The 12,755-nt window shown below is 44.3% G+C and overlaps 1 protein-coding gene across 3 annotated transcripts in view; it reads left to right on the top strand.

Moving 5' to 3' along the window:
- Positions 1–12,755, top strand: part of B3GNTL1 (UDP-GlcNAc:betaGal beta-1,3-N-acetylglucosaminyltransferase like 1) — a 431,353-nt gene that overhangs the window by 354,993 nt on the left and 63,605 nt on the right. For all 3 annotated transcript variants that reach the window (XM_073606958.1, XM_073606957.1, XM_073606959.1), the window contains one exon: positions 10,567–10,662. In XM_073606958.1, coding sequence (XP_073463059.1) covers positions 10,567–10,662 — 96 coding nt within the window. The remainder of the gene's footprint in view (positions 1–10,566; positions 10,663–12,755) is intronic.

The raw sequence follows: 12,755 nt of genomic DNA, 5'->3' as shown, positions 1-12,755 counted from the left end.
AAGACTTGAAAATTGCTGATCACAGACTCTCTCCATCCAATCTGACAGAGCTTGAGATATTTTATAAAGAAGAAGAATGGGCAGAAATGTCCCTCTCTAGATGTGCAAAGCTGGTAGAGACATCCCCAAAAAGACTTGTAGAGAAAGGGGGTTCTACAAAGTATTGACTCCGGGGGGCGCCATGCAAATCCCCCCCCACCCACACTTTTCACATATTTATTTGTATCATTTATCATTTTCCTTCCACTTCACAATAATGTGGCACTTTGTGTTGGTCTATCACATAAAATCTCAATAAAATACATTTACGTTTTCTGGTTGTAACATGACAAAGTGTGGAAAATTTAAAGGGGTATAAATACTTTATATTCGGCCTGCTCATTAACGGGTTCAAATCTCGGGCGGATCCCGTTGAACCACGTATGGCCCGGCCTCACACTTTACAAATGATTGAAATTACTTGTGAAATGTCATGAACATATTAAAGCTTCTGTGAGATTTAGGTGACGGAATTGACGTTTATTTTCAATGTATCATTTTTGTAAATCCCTGAACCTCTGTGAAGAGATATTGTTGGAGATCTGTATCCCAGCAGGATGCGGGGAGGTCCCGTACATCAGCGCACGCACGCGGCCGGGGCACGTTACATGTGTAAACAGATGTGTAGATTCTGTGTGACAGCCAGTAATCCACCAAAATGGAAAAAACCTGTTTTCAAAAAATTTTCCCACCTCCCAGACATGAATGGTTTTGAGAAACCCTCCCAACGGCCGCGGCTTTTATGGTGGCGATTAATCATGAACCGTCACTCAGCGCTTCGCTCCCACTCAGCACTTTTTCTGTACTCCCCCCCCCTCCCCCCCAATCGCCCTTTCCCTCGCACACCACTGAAAGCGATGTGTGCAGATAACTCGCCTAGGACAACCAATCAGGAAACATCTTTCATTGCCCTGACTACGCTGGAGGCTTCAACGCTGAAATTCTGATTGGGACTTTGGGCCATTAGACACTTTTTTGGGCTGATTTTTGGGGGGCACTTTGCAGAAAGGCCAAACAACAGTAACTGCTGTACTCTGAAATGCATGAGATGTTTTGGCTGGGGCAAAAATACAGAATGTTTAAAAAAAAAAAAAAACATGGCCATTTAAAAAAAAAAGTATTTATTGCGCAGATAAAAAAGGTAATTACAAAATGTAGGCTAAAACAGGCATAGGTTTAGCAAAGGATTGCAATGAGAAACGTCGCTGCTGGCGTATGTTCCACTGAAAACTGCAAGTGACGTGTGGGTTTAAAACGGGAAAGTGCGTCAATGCATTTCGCCCTCCCACAGGGCATTATCAAGGACCTCCTTGATGGGGGGGAGGGAGAGAGAGAGAGACTGACTGTAGGCAGGACAGTATAGTGTAGGCTGTGTAGTATAGTGGTTAGTATAGTGTAGTTTAGTATAGTGGACAGTGTAGTATAGTGGACAGTGTAGTGGACAGTATAGTAGACAGTGTAGTGGTCAGTATAGTGTAGTGGACAGTATAGTGGTCAGTATAGTGTAGTGGTCAGTGTAGTGGTCAGTATAGTGTAGTGGACAGTATAGTGTAAGGGACAGTATAGTGTAGTGGTCAGTGTCGTGGACAGTATAATGTAGTGGTCAGTGTAGTGGTTAGTGTAGTATAGTGGTCAGTATAGTGTAGTAGTCAGTGTAGTGGACAGTATAATGTAGTGGTCAGTGTAGTGGTCAGTGTAGTATAGTGGTCAGTATAGTGTAGTAGTCAGTGTAGTGGACAGTATAATGTAGTGGTCAGTGTAGTGGTCAGTGTAGTATAGTGGTCAGTATAGTGTAGTAGTCAGTGTAGTGGACAGTATAGTGTAGTGGTCAGTATAGTGTAGTAGTCAGTGTAGTGGACAGTATAATGTAGTGGTCAGTGTAGTGGTTAGTGTAGTATAGTGGTCAGTGTAGTGGTCAGTGTAGTGGACAGTATAATGTAGTGGTCAGTGTAGTGGTCAGTGTAGTATAGTGGTCAGTATAGTGTAGTAGTCAGTGTAGTGGACAGTATAGTGTAGTGGTCAGTATAGTGTAGTAGTCAGTGTAGTGGACAGTATAATGTAGTGGTCAGTGTAGTGGTTAGTGTAGTATAGTGGTCAGTGTAGTGGTCAGTGTAGTGGACAGTATAATGTAGTGGTCAGTGTAGTGGACAGTATAGTGTAGTGGTCAGTGTAGTATAGTGGTCAGTGTAGTGTGTAATGGTCAGTAAAAGAATCAGGTTGGTCAGTGTTGAAATCAAGTAGGTTAGTGTAGTGGTCAGTACTATTGTATTTGAAGGGACTCAGGGATTGCTAAAAGTCCGCAGGTTAGGGGGCGCAAACTACTTGCCTTGCCCCGGGTGCTGACAACCCACGCTACGCCACTGGTGGGGACACAGGAGGTAGTGTGGCGCACTTTGAGTTTTGAGCACGATCGCACTTTATGAATTGGAGCACATCATTCACCAATATGTGGACATTCACTTATCTATGAATTGTTTTCACTTTATTTTTTGATACACCATTTGCACTACTGCGAGGGCTGTCATTTATTCATTTCAGTACTTTGTGTACAGCAGCTGCAACTTTATTCTATTTTATTTGGTTTAACGTATTCATATTTTTTTACTTCTAGCGCGAGTATATATATATACAGTTATAAAATCATTAGTGGCTTCAATGGAAACGTATCTGTAAGTCAGAAATTACTCATTGTTTAAGGAAACCCTAGAAACATCCGGAGAAACCATGGTGTTCCAAGGAACCTACACTTGTGGTCATTGGGAAGAATTACACCCTAATGCCCCGTACACACTATCGGAAATGCCGCCAGCAAATCTCTGATGAGAGCTTTTGGTCGGAAAATGCGACCATGTGTATGCTCCATTGGACTTTTGGTGGCGTAACTCCAGCCAGCAAAAGATTGAGGGCAGGTTATCTATTTTTCGGTCGGTGAAAGTTCCTGAACTTAATTTTCTCGTCTCGTCGTCGTGTTGTACTTCATCCCGTTCTTGACAGTCGAAAGTTCAGAGAACTTTTGTGTGACCGTGTGTATGCAAGGCAAGCTTGAGTGGAATCCCGTTGGAAAAACCTTTGGAAATTCCGCTCGTGTGTACGGGGCATTACAGATAGTTAAAAAAGATCAGTGATGTCACTGGGAACTTATCTGAAAGTAGAAAATTGCTAGTTTCCCAAGGAATCACTAGCAACTTGTGGAGGAACCCTGGCTGAGGAACCCTGGCTGAGGAACCTTGTCCTAGATGGTAAGTGAGAGGAAACCAATCAAAAGTGATATTCCCCTCCAAGGCTGGCTATAGACTGTTCGAATTTTGCCCAGTTCCTGCTGAATTGGACAAATTTGGATCCATATGTGACCCTGCAAGCACCATAAATTTTCAGCCGAAAATCTAGTTGTATAGGGCAGTGGTCTCCAAACTGCAGCTTGGGGGGGGGGGGGCAGGTGCGTGTAGGTAGGGTGCAACGCTCAGTCCCGGTGCAATGAATGAAGTTGTATTAAAATAATGCAGAGACAGTTCACAAATAGCCCAGTGGGAAGGCAGCCCAACCGGGAACACTCTCAGTTCCAGCATTGTGTAGAGAGTAGATTGTAGCCGACTGCCAGCGTCTGTAGAGAGGGGATGAATGTGGCATTGGCCGTCTTGTGCCCAGCAGGCAGGTGTACAGAGAGGTTGTGAAGCCTACGCTTTCCCTACCACTAGTGCTGTCCCTAACAGGCAGGGTATCTCTCCCTACTCTATCAACACGCAAATGCGCACCAAACCTGGGAGCCAGGGCCTTAGAGGGGTTGTAGACCCTCATGGTTTTTCACCTCAATGCATTCCTGGTAAGTATGACATGTTTTTTTTTTTTTTTTTTTGCCAGAGTCACTTGTGGCGGCAGCATCCCATTGGATGCTTCCCCAGTGACCCAGGAAACCATAGAGGAACTATTTTCCTCTTGACTTCCCTTCCAACTGCAGTGCCACTGCGGAGAGCGCCACCTACAGCAGAGAAAGTAGACTGCACCTGCATACCTCCCAACTTTTTGAGATGGGAACGAGGGACACCTGTTAGCAAAAGTATGTAGGCATAGGACACACCCCTTGCCACGCCCCCTTAAAGGAGAATTATACCAAAAAAAAAAATATTAGTAGTGCTTTTTTTCCCCTCTACTATTCCTTTATTTTGGCTTCTGAAACTTACAATTGCAGCAATTTAAAAATTGGATGAAAGTTTTAGCACTGGTAAACGCATTTTGTAAGAAATTTACATGTTATATACAACTGTATAGATCAGACTAAAATGAGGGACAAATGAGGAGGAAAGAGGGACAGAGGGACTTTGTTCCAAATCAGGGGCATTTGGGAGCTATGCACCTGCCTAGATGCCCTACAACAGGGCACTATTCCTCCCTCTAATATCAAAGATAGGGCACTGTTTACTCCCTCTAACACCAGGACAATTTCTACCCCCAACTGACCACAGTCCGGGCCCCCCTAACCACAGTCCGGGCCCCCCTAACCACAGTCCGGGCCCCCCTAAAGTCTCGAGGACAGTAAACTTGGCCCTCTGTATGGAGACCCCTGGTGTAGGGCAACCTTTAGTTGTGCCCCATTGGAAGAGTTCCTCACACTTCCTGTGCTAGTAAATATTTTGGATTTTCCTTTGACAGTGGTCACCAGGACAGATAAAGAGAATGAGTCCCCCAGTGGAGAGCTAACCCTTCACCAGCTTTTTGGTTTTGGATGCGATCTAAGGCACGCCATACACGGGTCGAATTTTGAAAGAATTTTCTTTCGAAAACCTTATCTAAGAATTTTCGTTCGTATTCCGCACCATTAGTGGGGCTGCACCAACAGCCGATTTCTGTGCAGCCATCGAATTTTAGTAAATCGGACATGTAAATTTTTTGAAAAACGAACAATTTTCTAATCAATGATGGGAGAATCGTGCGAGAAATGTAACCGAAAAAGAAAAAAAGCGCATGTGCAAGAAAAGAAAATTCCCGGAAAGAAAAGAAGATTCCCAGCCACGAAAACTCTTTTCTGTAGCAACATGAAGCAAAATTGAAGGCTTGGTTTGGTTGAATTTCGAAATCAATGGTGGCGCCATCGGATCACTAAACGCGCAAATTTTCTGATTTTTCAAAAGAAAATTCTTTTGAAATTCGACCACGTAAGTCCACAATTATTTTACAGTGAAAACTCGGTTATGAATTTCTTCTAATAAAAGCCAAAGAGCCGAAGTTCAGCAATCCATGAGATAAGCCCTCCAGTCGCCGTGCGTTATTAATGTCCCTCTATTGTTTCTGTGTATCGTAAACGGACTTTTCCCACCAGTGACTTGTCCTTACGCCGTGTTATGACTCTCGTACTATATTTACAAATTCCTCAGCCCTGCTCAATATTTGTCTTATTTTGGTGGTGAGGTGACATTTCTGGGCCCTGGTCGGTGTTGACGTAGCGCAGGATTTTCCCACGCTCTCTCTGCTCTGAATGAAGGGGGAACTGTACATGAGTGCGGTACACATGCCATTTATAATGTCCTGCCCGCCATACCTGACAATTCACACCGTGGCCTTCTATCTCCATTACCCCGGATCCCCCTGGCTTATTTCTCCATTACGCCAAGGACGTGTTTGTTAAACAGAGAGGAGGAGGAGGAGACGTTCCTTCACACCCTCCATTCATGGGGACATAGCGTGATCTTGGCAAAGGGGCTCGGTCGGAGAAATACGACTTTATTGACAGAGCGGGGAGATGGAAAAGGGCAAACCTCCAGCAGGCCTGGTTGTAAACACAACATTAAAGGAAACTAAATCCGCTTGGGAGAAATGTGGGTCTATCCTGAGAAGAAGTTCTTCATCAATTAATAGTAAAAAAAAGTAAAAAAGCAAAGTCGGTGTTTATCCATCTTTAAGGGGCGTTGGTGCGAAGGTTTCATTCACTGACGATTACTTGTTTTTTTTACTAAATACACTGTGGCTGCTATTGATTGCAAGCTTTTCCATGACACAGTAATCAAAGAATTTCATTACTAACAGACTAAAAAAATTAAAAAGAAAATTATTAAATAAAAAGTTGGAACGGACTTGATAGACCACTTGAAATTTTTTTTATTTTTTATTTTTTTATGTACCGTATATACTCGAGTATAAGCCGAGTTTTTCAGCACATTTTTTTGTCCTGAAAATGCCCCCCTCGGCTTATACTCGAGTCAAGCACTTTTCTGCAGCAGAGAATGACATTTTCCGAACCGACTTTGGGGCCCCGTATCTCAGGGCCACTTGGTGCTAGGAACCCCAAATTTGGTTCAGAAAATTTGGTGTGCAGACCCAGTGGAACTAGCACTACAACATATCCAAAGCTGGGGTTTCTATCACCAAGTGGCCCCGAGATACAGGGCCCCAAATTCGGTTTGGAAAATGTCATTCTCTGCTGCAGAAAAGTACATGACATTTTCTGAACTGACTTTGTGGGCCCCGTATCTTGGGGCCACTTGGTGTTAGGAACCCCAGCTTTAGATATGTTGTAGTGCTAGTTCTCCTAGGTTTGCACAACAAATTTGGGGTTCCTAGCACCAAGTGGCCCCGAGATACGGGGCCCTAAATTCGGTTTGGAAAATGTCATTCTCTGCTGCAGAAAAGTACTTGACATTTTCCGAACCGATTTTGGGGCCCCGTATCTCGGGGCCACTTGGTGCTAGGAAACCCCAAATTTGGTGTGCAGACCCAGTGGAACTAGCACTACAACATATCCAAAGCTGGGGTTCCTAGCACCAAGTGGCCCCGAAATATGGGGCCCCAAATTCAGTTCGGAAAATGTCATTCTCTGCTGCAGAAAAGTACTTGACATTTTCCAAACCAAATTTGGGGCCAGTATCTCAGGGCCACTTGGTGCTGGGAACCCCAGCTTTGGATATGTGGTAGTGCTAGTTCTACTGGGTTTGCACAACAAAAAATTTGGGGTTCCTAGCAAGTGACCCCGAGATACGGGGCCCCAAATTCAGTTCGGAAAATGTCATTCTCTGTTGCAGAAAAGTATTTGACATTTTCAGAACCAAATTTGGGGCCCCGTGGCTCGGGGCCACTTGGTGCTAGGAAGCCCAGGTTTGGATATGTTGTAGTGGTAGTTCTACTGGGTTTGCAAAACAAAAAATTTGGGGTTCCTAGCACCAAGTGGCCCCGAGATATGGGGCCCCAATTTCAGTTCGGAAAATGTCATTCTCTGCTGCTTAAAAGTACTTGACATTTTCCGAACCAAATTTGGGGCCCCGTATCTCGGGGCCACTTGGTGCTGGGAACCCCAGCTTTGGATATGTTGTAGTGCTAATTCTACTGGGTTTGCACAACAAATTTAGGGTTCCTAGCACTAAGTGGCCCCAAGATACGGGGCCCCAAATTCGGTCAACTGTGTCCATCTGCAGCAATGTCATTTCGGGACCCTTTGGGTCCAGAGACCCCAAATTTTGGCTGCAGCTAGGGGGCATCTAGGAACCCTTCACTACCGAGTTTGAAGTTTGGGAGACCTATGGCTGCAAATGGGCACAGTGAGGCTGTAAATGGGCACAGTGAGGCTGCAAATGGGCATTGTTGACCCTCTTTTCCACTTACAGATGCTGCGCATTTCTCACCCTAGGCTTATACTCGAGACAATACGTTTTCCCAGTTTTTTGTGGTAAAGTGAGGTGCCTCGGCTTATATTCGGGTCGGCTTATACTCGAGTATATACGGTATTCTTTATTTAGGGGAATGCAATTTAGCAAAAATGGTATCACATGACAGCACATTCTTGACGAAAGTCATCAGCGGTTAAATATGAAAGATACAGAGGTCAGTAGTCACTAACTATGTATCATACCAAGTGTCAATACGGTAACATGTAGTAACTAACAACTCAGGGTCCAGATACCCTTAGGTAAAAAAAACACTGCAATGTGGTGAAAAATACACTATATTACCAAAAGTATTGGGACACCTACCTTTACACACACATGAACTTTAATGGCATCCCAGTCTTTAGGCTCCATTCACACTGAAGCTCATAAACGGCCGTTTTTGGGAGTTTGGGCGTTTTCTTTTTTTAACAGCGCATAAACATCCCCTCTATGTTATCCTATGTGTTAATGCACACATGGACGTGTAGCGCTGGTAGATTTTCAATCTACTGCTTATAGGTAAATTTAGTGGGTTATCTGTTCGTATATAGTCAGATTTGCCTCTGTTCCAGCTTGACTGAGTTGCATGTAGTTTCACACTGTGCCTGTGGGTGCCGTTGTCCCCATGGGTCGGTGTTGGAAAGGCAACACGTTGAAGCGTATGGGTGCTCTTCTGTCCCGGAGATAACTCGGTGGAGGTGGTCCTCCGCGTTGCATTCTGGGAGAGGGTATTTATGGCACAGACGCCATGTTTTAGGGTTCGTTTTCGTTCCACCTGCTGGCCCTCCTGGCCGACAGGTATGTGTTAGGAGTACTACCGTGTGGTCCTCTGACCGGGAGGCCCACGTTGCTGCAGCGCGTGGGTGGGCCCAGAAGCCTGTCTGGGGCATACCACAGCGGCGAGGGAATGGTCCTGAGCTGTCTGTCCTACGGGAAGAAGCTGGACAACTGAGAAGATCCCAGGGGAGGACCAGTCATGGAAGGATCATGCAGAGTGCTGGTCTGGAGAGGGGCCTGGTGACTCAGTTGGAGGACGCATCCTAAAGTAATCCTACTGCATAGTACTGCTAGGTCGGCTTAAAGGTTCTAGTGCGGTGTTTGCTATCCACCGTAAACCATTACATCCTGTGGCAGAGGATCGTACGGGTTTTGTTCTATTCAAGTCTGTGGCAGAGACTTTTGTTCATGCTGCGTACTGGCTGCTAGGTTAGTGAGAGAAACCTATCCGGGCGGGCAAAGATTCAACTCTAAGAGGAAAGTACATTCATCTACAAGATTCCAATTCTTAATACTACATCAAAAAAAGGTATTTGAACTTCCCTGCAACTCTTCTTCTACCTCTTTCCTGCTACTTCCTACAGTTACGTTTATTAAAGCATTGGAAAAGATACTCAAGTGTCCGGTGCCTACATTGTCTGGTGCTAAACTCAACCGGACCCTAGACCCGGTTCCGGTGAAATTGAGGTAACGAAAGTAACGGTAACAGCCCGCTATAAACCAGCAGCTCCACCATGGGTTATTGCTACAGATGTTTACCAGCAGTGGAGTTTATGGGCTGTTTTCTGAACGCCATAAAATCGCATTCAGGAGTCGTTTTTCTGACCACAAAAAACACCAAACGCTCATAAATGCCGATAAGAGCTCAAAAAACGTGGCTCACCAGCGTTTAACGTTTTTGATCCATTGAAAAAAAAAAAAAAGCGAATAAACGCTATTGCAAAAATGTTAAAAGACGTCGAAAGACTCACTGCAAAGCTACTGGCGTTTTTATAATGTTATTTTAACGTCCAGTGTGCATGGATCCTTAGTCCGTAGGGTTCAATATTGAGTTGGCTCCGCCCTTTGCAGCTATAACAGCTTCAACTCTTCTGGGAAGGCCGTCCACAAGGTTTAGGAGGGTGTCTAGAAGAGCATTCCAGAAAAGCATTTGTGAGGTCGGGCACTGATGTTGGATGAGAAGGCCTGGCTCGCAGTCTCTAATTCATCCCAAAGGTGTTCTATCGGGTTGAGGACAGGCCAGTCATGTTCCTCCACCCCAAACTCACTCATCCATGTCTTTACGGGCCTTGCTTTGTGCACTCATCCAAATCATTTGGTGGAGGGGGGGATTATGGTGTGGGGTTTTTTTTTTTCAGGGGTTGGGCTTGGCCAGAAAAAAAGGAATAAAAAGACGGAAAATTTTGAAAAAAAAAAAACAATATTTTTTACTTTCTGCTATAAAACATATCCAATAAAAAATTTAAATTTCTTCACGAATTTAGACCCAAATGTATTCTGCTACACGTCTTTGGTAAATCATTCCCAACAAGTGTGTATTATTTAGTTTTCGAGAAAGTTATAACGTCTTGTATAGATACTGGAATTTTTATTTCATTTTTTTTTTTTTCGTACTAGTAATGGTGGGGATCAGCGACTTATAATGGAACTGCGATAGTGTGGCGTGCAATCTGACACTAGCTGATGCTGGCTGGGAGGTACACTAACTGACACTGACTGACATCAATAGTGACACCAATAAAGTGATCAGTGCTAATACTATACACTGTCACTGTACTAATGACACTGGTTGGGAAGGAGTTAACATCTAGGGCAATTACACACTGTGTGCCTAACAATGTGTAATGTATGCGGCTTTTACTTGCTGTTTTTTTTCCCCTGCTATTAAAATTCTATTTAAGTATTTATTTTAAAAGTGGAACTTAAAGCAATTTTTTTTTGTAATTTTGGATAGAGTATGGGAGGGTCATAACCCCTCTCACATTGCGTTCCATTGTGGAGATCTCCCTTCACTTCCCGATACATTGCCAAAACAGGAAGTGAGAGGAAATCCCTCCAAAGGGATGCTGTAGGCAAAGCCCAAACATAGAATAACAGTTTTATGTTCTCCCTCTTTCAGGTGTTCACATCACATGGGCCAACCATCATTATGCCGACCTGGTTCTGCTCCAGAGAGTGGTTCTGTTATGTGGGACAGTTTGTTGAAGATGGACAGGTAGGAGAAAAAGCTTCTACACCCAATGTTCTCAATGAAAGGTCTATTGACATCATGATTCTACGGAAATAGTCCACACAGTTGTGAGGACAGGGACATGACGTTTTTTATTGAATATGAAGTGTCTCTGTGGTGTCACTGGTCTCTGGTGATTGGATGGGCTGTGTTCTCATGAATATGAAGGGTCTCGGTGATGTCACTGGTTTCTAGTGATTGGATAGGCTGTGTTCTCATGAATATGAAGGGTCTCGGTGATGTCACTGGTTTCTAGTGATTGGATAGGCTGTGTTCTCATGAATATGAAGGGTCTCGGTGATGTCACTGGTCTCTAGTGATGGATAGGCTGTGTTCTCATGAATATGAAGGGTCTCGGTGATGTCACTGGTCTCTAGTGGTGGATAGGCTGTGTTCTCATGAATATGAAGGGTCTCGGTGATGTCACTGGTCTCTAGTGATTGGATAGGCTGTGTTCTCATGAATATGAAGGGTCTCTGTGATGTCACTGGTCTCTAGTGATGGATAGGCTGTGTTCTCATGAATATGAAGAGTCTTGGTGATGTCACTGGTCTCTAAGTGATTGGATAGGCTATGTTCCCATGAACATGAAGGGCCTCGGTGAAGTCACTGGTCTCTAGTGATTGATAGGCTGTGTTCTCATGAATATGAAGGGCCTCGGTGATGTCCCTGGTCTCTAGTGCAGGGATCTCCAAACTACAGCCCTCCAGCTGTTGCAGAACTACACGTCCCATGAGGCATTGTAAAACTCTGAAGTTCACAGACATGACTAGGCATGATGGAGATTGTAGTTCCTGAAAAAACTGGAGGGCCATAGTTTGAGGACCCCTGCTCTAGTGAACGGATCGGCTACGTTCTCATGAATCTGAAGAGTCTCGGTGATGTCACTGGTCTCCAGTGATTGAATAGGCTGTGTTCTCATGAATATGAAGGGTCTCAGTGATGTCACTGGTCTCTAGCGATTGGATAGGCTGTGTTCTCATGAATATGAAGGGTCTCAGTGATGTCACTGGTCTCTAGCGATTGGATAGGCTGTGTTCTCATGAATATGAAGGGTCTCTGTGATGTCGTTAGTCTCTAGTGATCGGGTAGGCTGTGTTCTCAATAATATGAAGGGTCTCGGTAATGCCACTGGTCTTTAGTGAATATAGCAGAATGAGCGCCAAAGTTTCTAGAGTGCATCTTGTCATTGTACAGGTACATACTTTGCCACTTTAACACAACCCTCAACATTAATTTCATTTCGCAATATCTTGCGATTTCTGTTTTTATTGCATCCAGTGCCAACAACTTCTACTTCAGCCAATTAGATACAAGTTCCTCCTGATGGGCAGGTTGTATGAAGTGTGACTGGAACCATGACTTTTATGTTGTCATTGTGAACATATAAGGGAATATTACTGTCCTTCTGTCCTACTAGAACTATATAAGGGAAGACCGGCAGATTTTCTCATCCTTTCTGACCCAGAAACACGAATCTCAGTGTTACATGGCCTTTTCTCTGGCTCTGCTGCGATAAGGACTGTCTGTCGGCGAGCCAGTGTCAGCAGGGACCCGGTCCAACTGGCACGGAAGAGGGGGACAGAAATCCAAGTGTGAGGGGTCAGATATGACTGTTGTCACCACATCGTCCTCCTACGAGCCTCGTGTTTTCAGATCACTGCCAAGTCTCAACAGGAATGTTGCTCTAGAAATGCTCATTAAGTGTAGGAAGAGATAAAGAGTGACTTCCTATAGTTTTTACTTTTTAGTAAATTAAGGGAATGAAGGTGACCGCTGGACCAGCTATTGCTGCAAGAATAAAAGTGTATGCAAACCTAGGGGCAGAAAAATGGATATTTAAAACAGCTTACCTGTAAAATCCTTTTCTTGGAGTACATCACGGGACACAGAGCACCATAGTAATGACTATGTGGTTTATATGCTACCTTTAGGTGATTGGACACTGGCAACCAATAGTAAGAAGGTTCCTCCCATATAACCCCTCCTCTAGTTTTTTTAGCAAGCAATGAAGATCCCAGAAAAAGAGGGGAGGGACCTCTGTGTCCCGTGATGTACTCCAAGAAAAGGATTTTACA

The sequence above is a fragment of the Aquarana catesbeiana genome, linkage group LG12 (genome assembly GCF_042186555.1).
Source record: "Aquarana catesbeiana isolate 2022-GZ linkage group LG12, ASM4218655v1, whole genome shotgun sequence".
Lineage (NCBI taxonomy): Eukaryota > Metazoa > Chordata > Amphibia > Anura > Ranidae > Aquarana > Aquarana catesbeiana.
This window is presented reverse-complemented; position numbering and strand designations above follow the sequence as displayed.